The following is a 20179-nucleotide window of genomic DNA, read 5'->3' as shown; positions in this document are numbered from 1 at the left end:
AAGTAAGGAAATGTTAACCTAAATGGTATGTCAGAGGTGCCGGCATTCGCTCCTGGCACCATGCAGAAACTGTGCCACCCAGTATTGCGCCCGACTGGCCTGCCACCAATGTTGCCATGGTTTATATATGGCAACGTTGGCCGCCACGTACACCTTCAAGGTTAGAGGCAGCCTGGCCTGCATCAAATAGATACTGCAGCTACCGCAGTATGTCCTGTAAAGGGCAGGGGACTGGGTCTAACTCCCTCTCCCCGTACCATGTAGTGAATGCAGCCCAGCAGTTCCACTCTCGTGGAAGGAGCTCTTGCATTCCGCAAGGCCTCACAAATTAAGGGCCCGAGGTCAATCAAGAGTGACCGATCCCTGTCAATGGCCATACCACGAGTTCAAGGAGGCTATGAGACGGATGCCAAACCTTCCCCTCCAGCTAGGACAAGAGGTCCATCCTCACTGGGAGCTGCCCAGTTCTCTGTCCTTCAGACTGAGGAGTGCAGGGAACCATATCCTCGCTGGCCACTTGGGGGCTACGAGGAGTACCCTGTGGCCTGACAAACTCCCCCTGTGAAATGTGAACATTATCAGGGGGATCTGAGGGAATGCATAAAGGCGACCCCTCAGCCAGATGTTGGCAATAGCGTCTATCCCAAGCGTAGCACTGGTCTCTGCCAAGAAGAACCATGGGGGATGGTGAGTTGTGCATTCTGAGGCGAACAGATCTACCTGGGCCTCCCCGTACAGATCCTATATCATCTGCACTACCTGCGGGTGCAGCCTCAAATCCCCAGGGGGTTGCCTCTGGTGTGGGAGGTAATCTGCCACAGAGTTTGCTCTGCCTGGGAGGTGCATCGCCCTCAAGGAGGCCAACCGAGGATGCGCCCAAATCCATAGTCCCTAAGCTCCCCTCAGGGACTCCAGTGACCTGGTCCCTCCTTGATGGTTGATATGAAACACCGCTGAGTTGTTGTCTGTGCGGACGACCACATGCTTGCTCCTGAGACAAGGCAAGAAGTGCTTCAGCGCCAAGTAGACAGTCCGGAGTTCTAAGCCATCGATGTGCTGCCCTCTCCACTGAGGGCACCAAACCCCCTGGACTGACCTCCTTTGCCATACTGCCCCCAAACCTTGGGATGAGGCATCTGTTGTCAACGCCTCTCGCCTCACTGGGACTGAGCCGAGGGGAACACCATGCAGCCGAAATCTGCTCTCCCGCCACAGTTCACTTGCGAGTGACCCCGATCATGACCCATCTGTGTAAGCGAGGCTCCATGTTGAGGCCGTAGATGCAGCAGGCCTACTTGTGTGATTGCTGAGGCCGCTGTTAGCTTCCCCAGGCAGCCTGAACCATGTCTGGATGGTCAAACTTGCCCCAAGGTTGACAGACTGTAGTAGGCCTTGTATCCTCTCCACCCATTCCACAGTCGGGCAGGCCTGCATCAACACAGACACAGTCCAGACACAAGCCGATAAAGGTGGTCTGCGGTATTGGGTGTAACAAGGTATTTTCCCAGTTAACAGACATGTCCAGCATGTCCTAGAAATCAGCGAGGACCCTGGATGTCGTTTACTCTGCCTTCCAGAGCGAGGGGGCACAAATAAGCCAGTCGTCGATACAAGGGAGAATTTTGTCAGGCACAGTGATGGCAAGGTTGACCTCATGCATCTTCAAATCATGCGAGGAGCCAGGGACAGGCCGATTGAAGGACTGCAAACTGGTTTGCCTTGAAAGGCAAAGCAGAGAAACTTTCTGCGTTCAGGGTGAAGGGGAATGTAAAAGTAAGCATCGCGGAGATCTAAGGAGGTAAACCAATCTCTTGGAGTGATAACCTGAAGTACGTAGATTGTACGATGCATCCAAGACAGTTGGTCCTTCAGTTGCATGTGCAACCTCCTCAAGTCTAGTATAGGCTTGAGGAGGTTGCACATAAAAAACAGAAAATACGTTGAGTATAACCCATCACTCTGTGTATGTGGTTTAACCACTGTGATGGCTTTTTTGTCCAAGAGGGTGGCTATCTCCTATGACATACGCAAGGCCCTGACGAGGTCTGCGACCGAGGTCACCCTGACCCCTGTTGGTGCTGGTGGCCGACGGCGGAACTGCAACCTGTAACCCTGGGACATCGTGTTCAAAACCCATGTAGCTTGGGAATGGGCTGCCCAGTATTCCAGGTGCTGCTCTGAAAACCTTTCCACCACAGAGTGTGCCACGAGGGTAATACAGGGGCTTGGGGGAGGTGGTGGTTGTGCCCTTTTACCCGCTGGGACCGGCAAAATGGAGGCTACTCGTCTCCGGGCTAACACCAGCTGCCTACAGCAACCTGGCTGCTCTGTTGCCAGGGCTGCAGCGGTGGGTTTAGGTGACGGGAGCGTTGTGGGTCCCATGTGCCATGTTTTCCGGGGCGCTGAGCATGGGGTCCCATGCTCCTACTCTGGGGTCCCCAGGCCTCTGAAGCCTGCTTTGATTGCTTCTTGCGCTCCAACGCCCTTTCTGCCTCTGGCCCAAAGAACTAGCCTGGCGCATCAGGAAGTTTCCATAGCATCTTCCTACAATCATCAGACATAGGCACCTGCTCAAGCCACACCTGACGTCGTGTCACAACAAGGATGGACATCAAGCGGCCAAGCTCCCCAGACATCAGACCAAAGGCCTGAAATGCTGCATCGTTTGTGTCCCCAAGCTCTCTCCCTTCATGCTCTGGCTGCAACATTTGAGACTGAGCAAGGATGATCACAGAGAGGGAGTTCCCAATACCGCGGAGCTCAGGCCATGGAGCTCAGGCCGTGGAGCTCAGGCCGCGGAGCTCAGGCCGCGGAGCAATGGCTGCAGAGCACCGGCTGCGGAGCCCCTGCGGCGGAGCTGGATCCACCCGGTGGTGGATAAAAATGGACTTGACTCGTGTTTCACTCGATTGAGTAGTGGATTGTAATTGGTCTTGACATCCAAATATGATGGATTTATTGAACTTTGTAGGTACGGTAAAATGATATTGGTACTCATTGAAAACATGCTTATCGGAAGGAAATTATCAATATAATAACTAACCGTATTTCTAAAAATACAGTTTCCAAAATCCACCTTCAAAACAGACCTTGAAAAATGATGTGTGTACCCCTTTAAGGACCAGCCTGTGTTGGAACGATATCGCTGCTCTCTTTGGCCTTATTGATATAAATTAAAGACCATACAGTATAGTCCCACAGTGTAATGGTACATGAATGCCAAGTCTGCAGCTTTTACCACCTCAATCGTTTGGTTTAGTTGTGGCAATTGCATTTCATCTAAATGGTCTGACTAAATGGGTTGCACCTTGAAAGTTGTCCATCGTGAGGAATGGTGCATGGATACAAAGTTTCATGCACACTGTATTTTCTATGTGGAAATAGCAGCCTGTTGAGAATGTTGAACTTCAAAGGCTTCTAATACCACTTCCTATGGATCATTCTGTTTTTGAATGATTCAAATCTAGTGGTAGCAGTTGGGATTACTCCTGTGTGCAGAATCTGACGTAATGCAAAAAGAGGGCAGCACCTATCTGATCATTTATATATTCTAATTGTAACACCTAGTGAGCACTAGCATCCTCATTTTAAGGATGGGTGGGTTGGTTGCAGTTTTTCTTACAACAAGCTTGACCTTGGTTTTTTTTTTGCTATGTTTTGTGCTTTCTATATATAAATCTGCGGGTGGTCTAATAATGAGTACAGAGGCTACTGCTAATACAGACAATGCTACTGATTCTGTTGATTGTTGGCTTCGGGGTATCCCTCAGCAAGCTGCATTTACACAGAGAGGGGATTACATTATTGGGGGCATATTCCAAATACATTACTACATGAAAACAGTGAACAAAAACTACCCCAGCCCTCCAGAGCCTCTCAAATGCACAGGAAGGTGAGTTAGTCAAAGAAGAAAATAAAGGGGTTTGGTGTTTGTTTTAATTTTGAAACCAAATTAAATATGCCCTGATGAAAGTATTTTTTTTGTATCTTGAAAATGTTATATTTGTTTACAGCATGGATTACCGGGAACTGCGCTTCTCGCGTGCAATGGCCTTTGCCATCGACGAGATTAACAACAGCTCAGATCTTCTGCCGGGGGTCGCGCTTGGTTATAAAATCCATGATTCTTGTGCCTCAACCCCCATGGCCGTGCAGGTGGCTTTCCAGTTTACAAATGCCCCACCTTTGTATAATAACAGTAAAGTGTGTTCGCAATCAGGAAGGGTGTTGGCTGTTATTGGTGATTCTGGATCAACGCAAACCATCAGCATATCACGAATCATCGGGCCCTTTGACATTCCACAAGTATTTAATTTATTATGCAGAACTCATGCCATTTCTGTGCCCCTCTTTTGTAAAAGTGCATCGTAATGTTATTTTTTTTCCAAAGGTTAGTTACTTCGCTACCTGTGCATGTTTGTCTGACAAGACGCAATACCCAACCTTTTTTCGGACCGTCCCCAGTGACCAGTTTCAGGCAGAGGCTCTTGCCAAACTTGTGAAACATTTTGGTTGGACTTGGATCGGTGCTGTCCGGTCTAGAACAGACTATGGCAACAATGGTATGGCGTCCTTTTTACGAGCAGCGCACAAAGAGGGTATATGTGTGGAATACTCTGAAACAATCAATAGATATGATCCACAGAGCAAGATTCAACAGGTGGCTGAAGTGATTCGCAGGTTCATACATTAATTATTCTGATTATGTCCAGTTTATAAAATACAATGTCAATGTACAAACCAAGATGGCTTAATGGCATACAATGTTTAAAAAACCTTAGCAACAACCATACAATATAATTTATGTTTAGAACTCTCTACAGGTCGACAGCCAAGGTTGTCGTGGCATTTACAGCTCCTGGTGACATGTGGGTTCTGCTTGAGGAGCTGACTTTACATCCTTCTCTTCCTCGCCAATGGATCGGCAGTGAGGCCTGGGTAACCCATTTGGAGGTTCAGAGATTTAACATATGTGCAGGAGCGATTGGATTTGCTATTCCGCAATCTAACATACCAGGTTTTAGGGAATTCCTTCTAGATCTTTCTCTTGCTAAGGTGGCTGCTTCAAACGTGCTTTCTGAGTTCTGGGAGGGTGCATTCAACTGTCTGCTAGAAAAAAGTGAGAAATCTTAGAAATAGTATTGACTTACTTTAATGGTGCTGATATCATAATGCTTACAATAATGAATGATTATTATAATAATTATTCATTTGTATTAACTATTATTCCTTATTATAACAAATGGGTAATTCCTAAACAAATTATGACAACAGAATCTTCTTTTGAGAAGTAATTACATTATTAGCTTAACCGGCTAACAAAATACTTATTTCATATTATTATACTTTTTTAGATGTTTTTGTGTTTTCATTAATCATCAAAAAATGTACTCCTGTTTCTCTTTTTGAAGGCGCTGGTTCAGCGGACAGGGTGTGTGATGGAACTGAAGATATACAGAAGCTCAAAAACCCATTCACTGACACCTCTCAGCTCAGAATCACAAACATGGTGTACAAAGCTGTTTACGCAATAGCACACGCTATACACTACTTGGTGTGTAAGAAGATAAACTTCAAAATACAATGTGATCAATTCATGAAAATTGAGCCAAATCAGGTGAATAACAATTATTCTTATTATTGAAACAAATCCTTGAAGAAGGTAAAGTTCAAAGTGGCACCTTCTATGTACAATATACTTCAATTTCTTAAAGATCTAATTGTTCTGTTTTCACTCTTTTTTCTTCTACACAGGTCCTTGATCAGTTGAAAAGGGTGAATTTCTCTCGTAATGGTTACCACGTCTCATTTGATGCCAATGGTGACCCTGTGGCCTTCTATGAGCTGATTAACTGGAAGAGAAATGAGAACGGTGGTCTGGAGTTCGTAACCGTGGGACATTATGATGATTCCCTTTCTCCTGGTCAGAAGTTAAATATCAAAAGGGAAATCAGTTGGGCAGATGGTGGCGTACAGGCAGGGAGGACACCTTATTCTTTGATTCCTTCAATACAACTGCTTCCAAAATGCATGTAAAGCTGTTTGTCTATGTGTGCATCAGGTGCCTGTGTCCGTGTGCAGTGACAGCTGTCCACCGGGAAAACGCAAGGTTCTCCAGGAGGGAAAGCCGTATTGCTGCTATGACTGCGTACCATGTGCTGAAGGAGAGATAAGCAATTCTACTGGTACAACCAATCTTATTCCAAATCCTGCATGAAATTATGAAAAATAGAATATTATAATAATTGTAAAGACTGATTATATATCTTTCCCCAGATTCATCTGATTGTTCCCCTTGTCCCAATGAGTTCTGGCCCAATGCAGAGAAGAACTTCTGTCGTCCCAAGCTTCTTGAGTTCCTTTCCTTTCATGAGATCTTGGGAATTATTTTGTCAGCATGCTCAATAGCAGGAGCCTGTTTGACGATCATTACAGCCATAGTGTTATTCAAGCACAGATTTACCCCTGTAGTGAAAGCTAACAACTCTGAGCTGAGCTTCCTGCTGCTCTTCTCCTTGACTCTGTGTTTCCTGTGTTCTCTGACATTCATCGGCCGTCCCTCAGACTGGTCCTGTATGCTTCGCCACACAGCCTTTGGGATCACCTTTGTCCTCTGTATCTCTTGTGTTCTGGGGAAAACTATAGTGGTGTTGATGGCGTTTAAAGCTACAATCCCAGGTAGCAATGTAGCCAAATGGTTCGGCTTAGCACAACAGAGAATGACTGTGGTATCTTTTACATTTGTTCAAGTTTTGATATGCATTATTTGGCTGGTTCTGCAGCCTCCTTACTCTAATAGAAATCTGACAGTCTACAAGGAGAAAATCATTCTAGAATGTGCATTAGGCTCAGCATTAGGTTTCTGGGCTGTGCTTGGGTACATCGGGCTCCTTGCCGTATTTTGTTTTGTGTTAGCTGTTTTAGCCCGAAAACTACCTGACAATTTTAATGAAGCTAAGCTAATCACATTTAGTATGTTTATATTCTGTGCTGTTTGGATAACTTTTATCCCAGCTTATATCAGTTCCCCTGGGAAGTTCACTGTAGCTGTGGAGGTGTTTGCCATTTTGGCCTCTAGTTTTGGATTGATTATCTGTATATTCTTTCCAAAATGTTTTATTATTTTGTTTAGGCCAGAGAAAAACACAAAGAAACATTTAATGGGTAAAAAATAGAAATTATTATTTATTGTTTTTCATGAAAAAGTAAAATGCAGAAGTCAATTTAGTGTAGGTCTTTGTTGAATTGGCATGGAAAAGACTCATCTACTGTACTTACAATAATGTTATATATTTACATTTCAATTGATAATTTTCATTATAATCTTTATTATAATTAACGGCCATAAATAATGCTATGTTTGAGTCTTTGTTTGTTTAACTGACGTGGTAATTTGTACACTATTACGAACACTTGTATTTTTATGCATAATATAAAATTCCTCCTTTACAAGTCTATTTGTGTCTTTTCATTCATACATAAAATTTAAACTCCTTATTAAGATATTGCTCCTAGGACAGACGAGACTTTCAATTGCAAAATAGCTCTTGTTTGCTTGTCTCCTTTCTAGCAGACTGAGACCTGAACACGTGTGTCAGAGGTGCCAGCATTATCTTTAAGCAGATGTATGGATAAAAGGTCTCTGCTTCCTGTTGACCAGCACTAGACCCCCCCCCCCCACCCTCTGGACTCAAGGAAGGCAATATTCGGCCAATGCACCACCCCAGCTGTCTGCCTTCCATCGAAGACACGTAGGATTGATACGTAGCGTGTGGAATTCTCTCACGCGCTTCGCTGTAGTAATTGCTAAAAGAAAATAAGTTTCCATTGACGCATTTCTCAAAGTCACCCCTGCCATAGGCTCCAAGGGTGACTCTCCCAGGGCCTGCAGGACCAATGGGAGATCCAATGCTGCAGCATGCCTCGTCCTAGGAGGGTGTAGTCTTCTGACACCATGCAGAAACTGTGCCACCCAGTAATGCGCCCTGACTGGCCTGCCACCAATATGGCCATGGTTTAAAGCTATGGCCGCCACGTACACCTACATGATTTAGGCAGCCCGGTCTGCATCATAAAGATACTGCAGTTACCGCCGTATGTCCTTTAAAGGGCAGGAGACTGGGTCTAGCTCCCTGCCCCCGCACTATGTAGAGAATGTAGCCCAGCAGTTACCGTACACCACTCTCGTGGAAGGAGCTCTTGTATTCCGCAAGGTCTCACAAATTGAGGGCCCGAGATCAGTCAAGAGTGACCGATCCCTCTGTTAATGGCCATGCCACGAGTTGAAGGAGGCTCGGAGACGGATGCCAAACCTCCCCCTCCAGCTGGAACAGGAGGTCCATCCTCACTGGGAGCTGCCACGGTTCTCCATTCTACTGACTGAGGAGTGTGGAGAACCATATCCTCGCTGGCTACTTGGGGGCACTAGGAGGACCCTGTGGCCTGACAAACTCACCCTGTAAAGTGTGAGCATTAACAGGGGGATCTGAGGGAATGCATAAAGGAGACGGCAAAAGCGTTTAGACCCCAGCAGAGCACTGGTCTCTGCCAAGGAGAACCATAGAGGATGGTGAGTTGTGCATTCTGAGGCAAACAGATCTACCTGGGCCTCCACAGACTGATCCCAATAATCTGCACTACCTGCGGGTGCAGCCTCCATTCCCCAGGGGGTCGCCTCTGGTGTGAGAGGTAATCTGCCACAGAGTTTGCTCTGCTTGGGCGGTGCATAACCCTCAAGGAGGCCACATTGGATGAGCCCATATCCATAGTCTCTAAGTAAAAGTGCAATACTTTTGTTTCTTAAGGGTTCCCGGATATGTGCTGCTAGACGCGCCAAATTGATCACATTGCGATTTTGCTGCCGGTTTCTTAAGGGTTCCCGGATATGCGCTGCTAGACGCGCCGAATTGGCCACATTGCGATTTTGCTCCACTCCGGTAAGAAAAGCAAATTGTTTGTCAGAAGAGGAATAAATTGCTCTAAATCAAAGGAAAACTGTTGTGGTCAATTCGGCGCGTCTAGCAGCGCATATCAGTTTGGCCAGGGAACCTTGTTTGCTCTATTCGGCCCAGCTGAAATAGATTGGAAGCCGTCCTCACCTATCCAATTAGGGGCGGCGTTCATTTATGCACCGTGCTATTCCTCCACCAGTTGGCAGTAATATAAATAATTTAAATAATAATAAATCAACAAACAAACAACTCAAAATTCATAAAAAAAATCAAAATATTCAATACATCATGAAATCAACCATTTGGCTTCAACATTCCGGCCCCTAATTGTACTGACAATTATTAAATTAAACAAATGGAGCCAAACTTATTTTATATTATACAATTTCCAAAAACAACAGTACTTTAAAGATATAGAACATACATCGATTCTTCGACGTACGATAACGTCATGAAAAAAAGAATATATCAAAAAAGATTGTCCATGGAAAAATAGTCAATAAGAAAAAATTTGTGTGTGTGTGGGGGTCTTAGGCTTCAACTGGAGCCTCAAGGAGCAGGGCAAGCTTGGTGATGGGCCTGCAGAGGATGTTGGTCTTTGTCCGAACTTGCACTTGCCACACATGTCCTCTGGAATCTGGCAGGGTTTCCACAACTCGTCCCATTATCCATGAATTCCTTGGGGCTGTTTCATCAATGATGAGCACAATGTCTCCTTTGACCAAGTTTCTTGTTGTTTTGGTCCACTTTTGACGTTCTTGGAGTTCTGGTAGGTATTCTTTGGTCCATCTCTTCCAGAATAGATCTCCAATGTACTGAACTTGATGCATTCTCCGTCTGTCGTAGCAGTCATCTGGACTGAACGTTCCTGGAGGTAAGAAGGGCTTTGTCTTAAGCAGTAAGAGATGGTTTGGTGTAAGTGGTTCCAGATCCAAGGAATCATTTGATGCTTTCGTGATAGGTCTGTCATTTACAATTGCTTCCACTTCACAGAGCAAGGTGTTGAGACCTTCTTCGTCCAGGGTTTGTTGGTGCATCAGTGCACTGAGAATCCGTCTGATGGTTCTAATTTGTCTCTCCCAGATGCCTCCGTGGTGTGATCCTGAAGGTGGGTTAAACAACCAGCAGATGCCTTTACTGAGTAGAGTGTTTTGTATTTGAGTGTTGTCCAGGCTTTGAACAGCCTCTCGCAGTACAAGTTCTGGGGCCGTATTCACAAAGCATTTCATCTTACCGCTAGGAGTGCTCCTAACTCGCGCTAAAACATTTTACGTAGGAGTTTTTTCTTAAAAGTTATTCACAAAGCCGCTGAGACCTACTCTTACTAAGGATGAATCACTAAGAGTGAACTAAGAGTGACGCGCCGTTGCTATGGATTACGTCGATTCCCGTGCACAAGTATAGAAGCGGTCAGTGCGGTGATTGGTTGTTCAGACGAGCCCACTAAATCACCGAAAAACAAGGAAATAGCCTAGGCTAGAAAGGAATTCCTATTAAGTAGTTATAGTGCAGTTAGCAGAATACACGCATGATGACAAGTTTGTGCAGACCACGATAATGACGTTGTAGCCTGCAAGTTCAAGAGAGAGAGAGAGAGAGAAAGCAAACAATAAAAAAACGTAAAATTGAAAAATTAAAAGAAAATAAATGTTATGAACTACACTAGTGTTGACTGATTTGTGCCAAGGTGTTTACCTAAAATGTGTATTCACAAAGGGATCCCTTAACGCCAGTCCACTCGGTTCCACACGGCCAAATTCATTGTCATGTTGATCGCCATCATCATCATCGTGGTCATTGTCCTCTTCATCGTCGTCATCATCATCATCGTCTGGCTGTGGAATGTTTCTCCGCTTGCAGAGGTTGTGTAGAATGGCACATACAGTGATGACTGTGCTTGCCCTCTCTGGTGTGAGGCGTATTTTGCCGTGGAGGACATGAAACCGACGTTTCATCTGCCCAATTCCTCTCTCCACAACATTTCGTGTATGTTTGTTTGCTCTAGCATATATGGAGGAAAACAGTAAACAATAATAAATATGGTTCTTTTTCTAACTTCGCTCGGTGTTGCACTATGGGAATCGCCTAGGCGTGACCTACTACTGGAAGCTCCAATTGCACCACGTCTGTCCTTGACAGACAGGTCGGACTGTGCAACAGGGTCCCGCCCCCTGCACTTATACAGTCGACCCGCCTTCCTCAAATCATTCTCGCTTTCTTCCCGTGAGAAAGCTACTCAAGCTCCCTCAGCTTATCTAGGTTAGCTTTAAACTGCTTAACAGTTCACAGACGGGCCGTCAAGGATTCCGTCGTCGAATGCAGTCGTAGGCTTTTAACCTCGTTCGGCTGAGTAATAACTTCGTAAGAAGCTATCTATTACTACACCCGCTGGGCAGTGTCCGCATAAAGGCGAGCTGCTTCTCCGGTTACCCTGTATTTGTTTACAGGTGTCACTGGTTTACGGTGTAGCATATCGGCTAACGCGTCAAGGCGAGCTTACCGCGGCACAGTATACATTAGCTTGTTGGCTGAGCCAAAACACCCGGAGTATAACGAACGCATCACGGCGAGTGAACTCTGCGGTATGCCTTCGCCCGCCACCCCCGCCAAAGGGTCGGAGCCGAGGGCTAGGGAGGCTGTATCCCGCCTGTGCCCCGCGTCATGTGGGGCCTCCATATCAGGCCGGGACCCCCACCCCATGTGCATAGCGTGCATGGGCATTAAACACGCTCAAGCTTCGCTCGCGGACCCGCATTCATGCGCTCACTGCACATTGATGCTGGAGAAAATTCTGGAAAGGAGGCTAAGGGTGGCTACCAACCAGGATCCCTGCCTGGCGGGTGCCCACGCTATAGCCTCAACGAGCACCCATCAGTCCCACGCGACAACGAGCTGGGCGGACATGATGGAGGCGGCATCCCCGCTCGTGCCCCCGCTATTCGATGATTTACTTCTCGAGGCGGAACCGGGTGCTGAGGACGCAGAGGGCGACGGCGACGCCAACTTTGACCTCCTCGACATGGACGGAATTGAGGAGGAGGAGGACGACTCCACTTTTCCGGTCCAACTGTCCAGACCCCCTAGCGCCTCTGACGCTGTACAACCGGTAGACGGTAACCTGTACGAGGTGTGCAAACGGGCCGCTGCAAAACTAGGCATTCAATGGCCTGCAGCCCCGGATGCTGAAGGGTCAGAGAGAGACCTATACGACGGCAAGAGGCTCCCACCAGCCCAGCCGCCTTCTAAGCAGCTCTTACCAGCAGTTCCCATCTGCATGAAGGAAATGAGCCGCTACTGGTCCAGCCCATTTAACAGCAAGCTTCCCACCAAGGGCTGCTCAAAGCTGGAGATCCACGGGATGGGTGAGCTGGGGCTGGCCGAACCCCCAGCTGTGGAGCCTTCAGTGGCTTACCCTCTCCACCCAAACCGTCGCTCTCTCTCCGCCTCTTCAGGCATCTCCCTACCTGGTAAGATGGACCGCCTCACCGCTTCCACTTACCAGAGGATGTATAAATATGCAGCGCAGTCGGTATGCTCGCTCAATGCCATGACACTACTGTCTGCATATCAGGCTGAAATCCTAGAGGAAATGGGTCGCCAGCTAGACTCTGGGTCACCCAACCCTGCCCTCTGGGATGAAATTTGCATCGTCAATGATCTGGTCCTACGCTCCTCACGGGGCGCAGTTCAGGGCTGTGGCCGAGTCATGGGACTCGCAGTCTCGGGTGAGAGAGCGTTATGGCTCAGTCTCTCCGGACTGAGTGACGCGCAGAAAGCCGAGGTCATGGATGCTGCATATGACCCAACCAAGGGTCTGTTTGGTCCAGCGCTGGAAAAAATTAGAGAGACCAGCACTCTGGAAGGAGAGGCCTTCGATCTCTGCCTTCCCCGAAAACAGGCTCCCCGCCCACCCCAGCCAGCGAGGTCAGGCTTTGCGGCCGCCGCAGCGGCAGCAAGAGGAAAACAAGGGGGAACCAGGCCTCAGAAAGCCTACAGACCAGCCCACGCAGCTGGCCCACAGGCCGACCAACAGCCTAGGTCAGAGAACCCAAGGCCATGGGGCAAACACTCCTTCGCTGCTGCGGCAGCCAGGAACCGCTCTTCCCACCCCGGGGATGGGAAGAAGAAGCGTGCGACCTAGCAATCCCAGCTTCTCTCTCTCCCCCTCCCATAAAGAAAAGAAAGCTTGGGGGGGTAGAGCAAAGCCCAGAGTGTTCAAGTTCTCCAGGGGCCCTTTCTCAGTCTCTCTCGCCTCACGTTCAGGGCGAACTGAGACAGGGGCAACGATTGACACAGTGCCACCAAGCATTTTCCCAGTGTCACAAGTTATTTTCACTCGTTTTAAAGGTGAACACAATAAACCCTGCATTTTCGCAACCAGGCCCAGAGCCAAGGGTGAAATGCACAAAACAAAATAAAACAATATCTTGGTCCCTACATTCCCATGGGGGGAGCTCACGCTTCTCCTGTGAGGGCAGACCTCTCCCCTTACGTCCCGAGGGTGACGTTGTTGGGGCGCGATCACATGAGCCCGCTTGCTGCGCGAGTGGAACAGTGGCGCACATGCCTAGTTCACCCGTGGATCCTGTTATACGGTTTCCCAGGGTTACAGACTGCAGTTTGCTATGAAACCACCCAGATTCAACGGTGTGTTGGTTTCTATGGCCAGCGGGGATTCGGCACGAATCCTAGAGGACGAAATATCGTCCCTGCTTCGAAAACAAGCGATCAGGGCTGTCCCGAACGAGCAAGCCCAACAGAGTTTTTACTCCCGTTATTTTCTCATTCCGAAGAGAGGGAGCTCGTCCCTTCGCCCCATATTAGATCTCCGTGTGTTAAACAGACACCTGCGCAAATACACGGTCAGGATGTTGACACACAAAGTGCTCTGTCGTTCAATCCGTCCAGGGGATTGGTTTGTAACGATCGATCTGTCAGACGCATATTTTCACATTGCCATTTATCCCGCACACCGGAAATTTCTCCAGTTCACTTTTCAGAACAGGGCTTACGAATACCAAGTGGTCCCGTTCGGGCTATCGTTGGCCCCGAGAGTGTTCAGCAGGTGTGTGGAGGCAGCAATGTCACCGCTAAGAAACAGCGGCATCAGAATATTCTCTTATCTGGACGATTATCTGATATGTTCCAGTTCACGCGAACAGGCACTCAGAGATTCTACTACGGTGGTAAATCATCTGAGGACTCTGGGATTCTGCATAAATTGGGAAAAGAGCCGTGTGGACCCCGCACAATGTGCGTAATATTTGGTTCTCCACATAGACTCTCTCTCTTATCGCGTCACACTATCAGAGAGGAGACTAACGTCTCTCACGCAGTGTCTCTCCCTCTTCAGGCGGGGAGAGACCGTATCGTTCAGGTTATGCCTACGCCTGCTTGGCCTTATGGCTTCAGTGATATCAGTAGTGCATTTGGGTCTTCTGATGATGAGAGATTTTCTGCGCTGGGTCGCAGCACTACGTCTGTGCTCCCGTCGCCACCTGAATCGCAAGGTGAAAGTAACACCAGCGTGTGTTACCGCTCTCCGCCCGTGGTCGGTGCGCACGGTTCTGACAGCGGGCATCCCGCTGGGGGCGGTGTCGTCCAGGGTAACCATGACAACGGACGTGTCCTTGTCAGGGTGGGGTGCGACAATGATGGGCAGAGCAGTGAACGGCACCTGGAGTCGCGATCTAGCTCAGGCTCACATAAACCTCCTAGAACTTTGGGCAGTGTTCCTTGCTCTAAAACACTTCCTGCAATTTATCCACGGCCGCCATGTCTTGGTAAAGACAGACAATTCCACTGTAGTGGCATACGTCAACCGGCAGGGCGGCACTCGTTCACTGAAACTACACGAGTTAGCTCGAGAAATTATCTTGTGGAGCAGCACCAGACTCCTGTCCCTTCGGGCGATGCATGTACCGGGGGTCCTGAACAGAGGAGCAGATCTTATGTCCAGAGGAAACCCCCTGTACGGGGAATGGACTCTTCATCCACAGGTTGTGGGACAAATATGGCGGAGATACGGCTTGGCAGCCGTAGATCTCTTCGCCTCGCTGGAAAACACTCAGTGCCCGTTGTTTTTCTCCCTGTCAGACGTAAGGGCTCCCCTAGGGGTAGATGCGCTGGCCCATCCGTGGCCAAACGTGCTGCTATATGCCTTCCCCCCACTTAGCCTGATCTCCCCCACCCTAGCCAGGGTGAGAGAACAGAGTCTGTCGCTAATCCTGATAGCGCCGCGGTGGCCATCCAAACAATGGGTGGCAGAAATAGCGCAACTCCAGGCGGGCGACCCATGGCCCCTTCCCCTGCGCAGGGATCTCCTCTCCCAAGCGGGCGGGGATATTTACCATCCGCACCCGGACCGCGTAGCGCTCTGGGCTTGGCCCGTGAGAGGTGGAACTTGAATGCGGCAGGCCTGCCTGCACAGGTCGTTGACACCATTCAGAATGCAAGGGCCCTTTCCACTCGCCGGCTCTACAGTGGCAAGTGGCGGGTTTTTGAGGACTGGTGCGACTCCATATCAGTGTTCCGTGGTGGACCTACTGTGTTTCCTACAGGGATTATTGGAAAAGGGTAAGGCCTTTTCCACGATTAAAGTGTACTTGGCGGCCATCTCAGCTTGTCATGTTGGCTTTGGGGATAAGCCTGCAGGGCAGCATCCCTTGGTTTGTCGCTTCATGAAGGGGGCGCGTCGCAAGCTCCCAGTTTCCAGGCCCCTGGTCCCTTTGTGGGATTTATCGGTGGTGCTGGATGCCCTGTCTCATCACCCTTTTGAGCCGTTTGAGGCAGTGGGGATGAAGTTTATGTCGCTGAAGGTGGTGTTGCTCTTAGCTTTAACCACAGCTAAGCGTGTGAGTGATTTACAGGCATTGTCTATCCGTGCTTCATGCTTGCAGTTTGCTCTGGGGATCCCCAAGGTCTGTCTGCGGCCCAATCCGGCTTTTGTGCCTAAGTTGGTTGAGTCGACCTATAGGTGTCTCACGGTGGAACTGTCGGCGTTTCACCCGCCTCCGTTCTCCTCTGCGGAGGAGCAGAGACTCAATACATTATGCCCAGTACGGGCCCTACATGTATATGTGAGTCGGTCAGCTGCTTTTCGGAAAGGGGATCAGCTGTTCGTGTCCTGGGCCACTCCCCATAGAGGCAAGCCTTTGTCCCACCAGAGGCTATCCCACTGGATTGTGGAGGCTATATCTCTTGCTTACAAAAGTAGGGGCTTGCAGGCCCCCCATGGCTTGAGGGCCCACTCCACAAGGGGTATGGCTACTTCATGGGCCTTATTTAGGGGAGTGTCGGTGCATGACTTTTGTGCTGCGGCGAGCTGGGCTACGCCTCACACCTTTGTTAGGTTTTATAGGCTGGATGTCTCAGGGCCTTCTGTTTCTCAAGCCGTGCTGGAGACGATCTCACCAGACTCAAAGTGATGTTTGCTGCCTGGCTGAATTTGCATAGCTTCGGGAGACATATGCAATACGGGAGTGGTCTATATCTCCCATAGTGAAACACCGAGCGAAGTTAGAAAATAACTTTGGGTTACTTAACGTAATCCCTGGTTCTTTGATAACAGAGTGAGGTGTTTCACCAACACGTCCCTCCTTGCATTTACACGGAAAGAAACCGGTATAGAATGATTTGAGGAGGGCGGGTCGACTGTATAAGTGCAGGGGGCGGGACCCTGTTGCACAGTCCGACCTGTCTGTCAAGGACAGACGTGGTGCAATTGGAGCTTCCAGTAGTAGGTCACGCCTAGGCGATTCCCATAGTGAAACACCTCACTCTGTTATCAAAGAACCAGGGATTACGTTAAGAAACCCAAAGATTCAACAAATACAAGGCGCCAAAGAGCAAATACGATGTGTTTTACGCATAGGACTAAGCGTAATCTGCGTAATCACATACATGCTATACTTTAACTGTGCTCCCGGATGTGGATTGAGGTACGGTGTCAAGAGCCACGTCTTGCAGGGAACCGGATAAACTGTTGGATGATATGTGGTCTAGTGAGCGCGTTGATAGTTTGGTTTATGGCACGGCTGACTGATGGTTGCGATATTTTTAAATCGTTGGCATTGCAAAGTTGCATTTCCCCTGTTGCTAAATAACGTGGTGTGGCCAAACATTTTATTTCGGGACTAATCAGATTATTCCTGTTAGTCTGGGATGTTATTGCATCCCGCACTAACTCCACAACAAGTTTAATACCCTCACAATTTAGCCTATATCTCTTCATCAACTCACAGTCTTCCATTGTCTACAAAACATTTAGTCTCGCAACCATTTTACGATTCTTTGTGAATAGGTCTTACTGAGTTAGGAGTCCTCTTGAGGAGTTTTAAGCTCTCCTAGACTTAGGTGCTACTTTTAGGCCTAAAATACTTTGTGAATTGCTCCTAGTGAAAAAGGTTAGGAGTCCTAAATTTAAGAGTGACACGCCCATTATTTTTAGGAGTTACTCCTAAATTCGCAAGTTAGGACCTACTTTTAGCCCTAAGATCCTTTGTGAATACGGCCCCTGATCTGACCAGGTTGGTTCCATTATCTGATCTCATGACTTGGATTGGGCCTCTCCTTGCGATGAACCTTGTGATTGCATTGATGCATGAGTCAGTGTTTAGAGTTTGTGCAACCTCTATGTGAATGGCTCTGACATTCAAACATGTGAAGACCACTCCATATTGCTTTACAGCAGCCCTACCACGCTTTATCTCAAACGTTCCAAAGAAATCCACACCCACATTAGTAAATGGGGGATCACCTGGAGTAACTCTTTCCTTTGGTAAGTCAGCCATGAATTGTTCACCTTTAATGGCACCTGTCATCCTGCAGGGAACACATTTAGTGATTACCTTTCGAATGGCTGAGATAGCTCCAGGTATCCAATACTTCTGCCTCAAACGTGAAAGAGTATGGCTTCTGCCACTGTGCTCCTCATGAAAATGTCTGATGATGACTTGTGTTATGTGATGGTCCTTTGGCAGGATAACTGGGTGCTTGGCTTCTGACAGCATAGCAGACCTGTTCAACCTGCCACCAACTCTTATCAGCTGATTTTGGAGAATTGGTGCAAGTTTGTGCAGATGGCTACTTTTTTTCACCATGTTTCCTTTACTTAAAGCAGTCATCTCCTCTGCAAAACATGTTTGCTGACAAAACTGAAGGATAGCCACTACAGCTTCCTGGAGGTTTTCCACTGTGCGAGATTGTGCTTTAGATTTGTCCTCCATTTTTATTTCCAAGCAGTCCTTTTTTCTTTGCAACTGCCGTCCTTAGTGCCAGTATCCAGGCGACTTTTTGAGATGGTGCCACTTGGAATACCGCAAGATAATCCTGTTGATGGTGTTGTTTCCTTCAATGGCAGTAACATATACTGCAAGCACCTTTATCTCAGGATGTCCGACAGTGAGAGTTCCGGAGCTTTGGGCCACTCAGACTCATTGTGACGGAGGAAGTCTGGGCCGGATATCCAAGTTTCAGTTTTCAGGAAGTTATGGACTGAGACACCTCTGGAAGCACAATCGGCAGGATTCAGACCGCTGTTTGTATACCTCATTGCTCCAATTGTGACGCAGCTCTGATGGTGGCTACACGGTTCGCCACAAAGGTGTGGAATCTGGAAGTTTAGTTCTTTATGTATTTTTGTACCGATGTGCTGTCAGTCCAAGCCTGATGGTTCAAGAGGGAGTTCAATCTCCTCCCACATCATGCGATCCATCCGTACAGCTACAGTGGCTGCTGTGAGTTCCATTCTGGGGATGGTCACAGGTTTCAGTGGAACGACTCTAGCTTTGCCCATGAGGAAGGCACAGTGAACTCTGCTGTTGCTGACCCACTTGTTGAGCTTAAAGCCTCCTGTAGCGCATAACGATGTGAGGTCCTTAGCAAGTGTGAGAGCTTCTTCTTCACACTCCACAGATTTGAGGCAATCGTCCACATAAAAGTTTGTAAGCACTGTTGTGATGGTTTCTGTCTTGAACTTGCCAGCATTGTCCCTTGCACACTGCTGAAGAGCAAAGTTAGCGCAACCTGGTGAGGATGTTGCTCCAAATATGTGCACAACCATCTTGTACTCTTCCAATTCCTTTTCCACATTTCCATCAGCGTCTTCAATAGGCACTTTGATCTGATGCAACATTGCTTCAATATCGGCCATAAAGGCGATGGGTTTCTGTCAAAATCTTGTGAGAACGCCAATGAGGCAACTGGTTAAGTCACCTCGGTAAGTTGTACCACAATCAAAAACGACCCTCAGATTGGGTTTTTTAGGGTGGTACACCCCATTGTGTGGTCTATACCATACTCTCTTGCTCTGGCTTGCCTTAGCCTTTTCCTCAGATGACACTGGAACAGCAAATCCTTTGTTCAACATGTTGGCCATAAACGTCTTGTATTCCTCACGAAACTTGTTATTCTTTGAGAACTTTCTCTTCAAGTTTAAAGTGCGTATTGGAAGTTAGATACTGCAGTGAAGAATCATATAGGAAAAAAATTCTAATACAAGATTATTTAGTTTTTATTAATAAATCTACACTACAAGTGGCATCTTGAGCCGTTTTTGTGATACAATTTTACTTCCGCATCTCAAACGCTCGTTTTCGAGCGTGACGTAGGAATTGGTAGACGGACGTTCTAATCATCATAGACTACATAGGCAACATAACAACAATGGATAACAGTTTCGGACCACTTCCGTACAATTTTGAGCCAGCTAGCCGTGAGGGAGAACAGCAACCACCTAAAAGGGGGAGACACCATGGCAATAGGAGGGAGATAGAGTTGTGGTGTCAGGAGAATTATGGTGAACCAGGAGCGGCTGAACATCAACACGGCCACGGAGGAAGAGCTCATGACCCTGCCCGGGGTCAACCGCCCCGTGGCGCGGAGCATCGTGGAGTACCGGGACTGCATCGGGGGCTTCAAGAAGGTGGAGGACCTAGCGCTGGTGAGTGGGATAGGCGCCACCAAACTGGAGATTATTAAAGTGGAGATCTGCGTGTCGAGTAGGACCAGTTCGTCGCAGCACTCCCCGTCCTCCCTGCGGAGAGACCCGGAGCATATGTCCTCCTGCAGCGGCATGAACATCAACACCGCCACCCCGCCGCAGCTCATGAGCATCCGCGGCATCACAGAGAAAATCGCCCGGAACATTGTCGCCTATCGGACCCAACACGGTCCGATCAAGAGCATCGAGGACCTGGTTCGGGTCGATCACATAAACTGCTCCCTAC

The 20179-nt window shown here is 48.1% G+C and overlaps 1 protein-coding gene and 1 pseudogene across 1 annotated transcript; both read left to right on the top strand.

Annotated features, from left to right (window-relative positions):
* The first annotated feature begins 3685 nt into the window (after positions 1–3685).
* Positions 3686–7175, top strand: LOC132475047 (extracellular calcium-sensing receptor-like). Its single transcript, XM_060076013.1, has 8 exons — positions 3686–3892; positions 4014–4305; positions 4391–4680; positions 4824–5119; positions 5412–5617; positions 5755–5976; positions 6062–6185; positions 6277–7175. The coding sequence occupies exons 1-8, from the start codon at positions 3696–3698 to the stop codon at positions 7173–7175; spliced, it is 2526 nt and encodes an 841-aa protein (XP_059931996.1). The 5' UTR covers positions 3686–3695.
* Positions 7176–13959: 6784 nt separating this feature from the next.
* Positions 13960–16778, top strand: LOC132475278 (uncharacterized; annotated as a pseudogene).
* Positions 16779–20179: the final 3401 nt, after the last annotated feature.

This window comes from Gadus macrocephalus, chromosome 16 (genome assembly GCF_031168955.1).
Source record: "Gadus macrocephalus chromosome 16, ASM3116895v1".
NCBI lineage: Eukaryota > Metazoa > Chordata > Actinopteri > Gadiformes > Gadidae > Gadus > Gadus macrocephalus.
The sequence above is the reverse complement of the archived record's forward strand: the minus strand, read 5'-3'. Positions and strand labels throughout refer to the sequence as shown.

Bases quoted from the DNA above. Each gene is read 5' to 3' on its own strand.
- LOC132475047 (XM_060076013.1), top strand. From the start codon at position 3,696: ATGAGTACAGAGGCTACTGCTAATACAGACAATGCTACTGATTCTGTT. The intron at 5,120-5,411 runs GTGAGAAATCTT...CTCTTTTTGAAG, and splicing joins CAACTGTCTGCTAGAAAAAA to GCGCTGGTTCAGCGGACAGG. The intron at 5,977-6,061 runs GCAGGGAGGACA...TGTGTGCATCAG, and splicing joins GGGCAGATGGTGGCGTACAG to GTGCCTGTGTCCGTGTGCAG.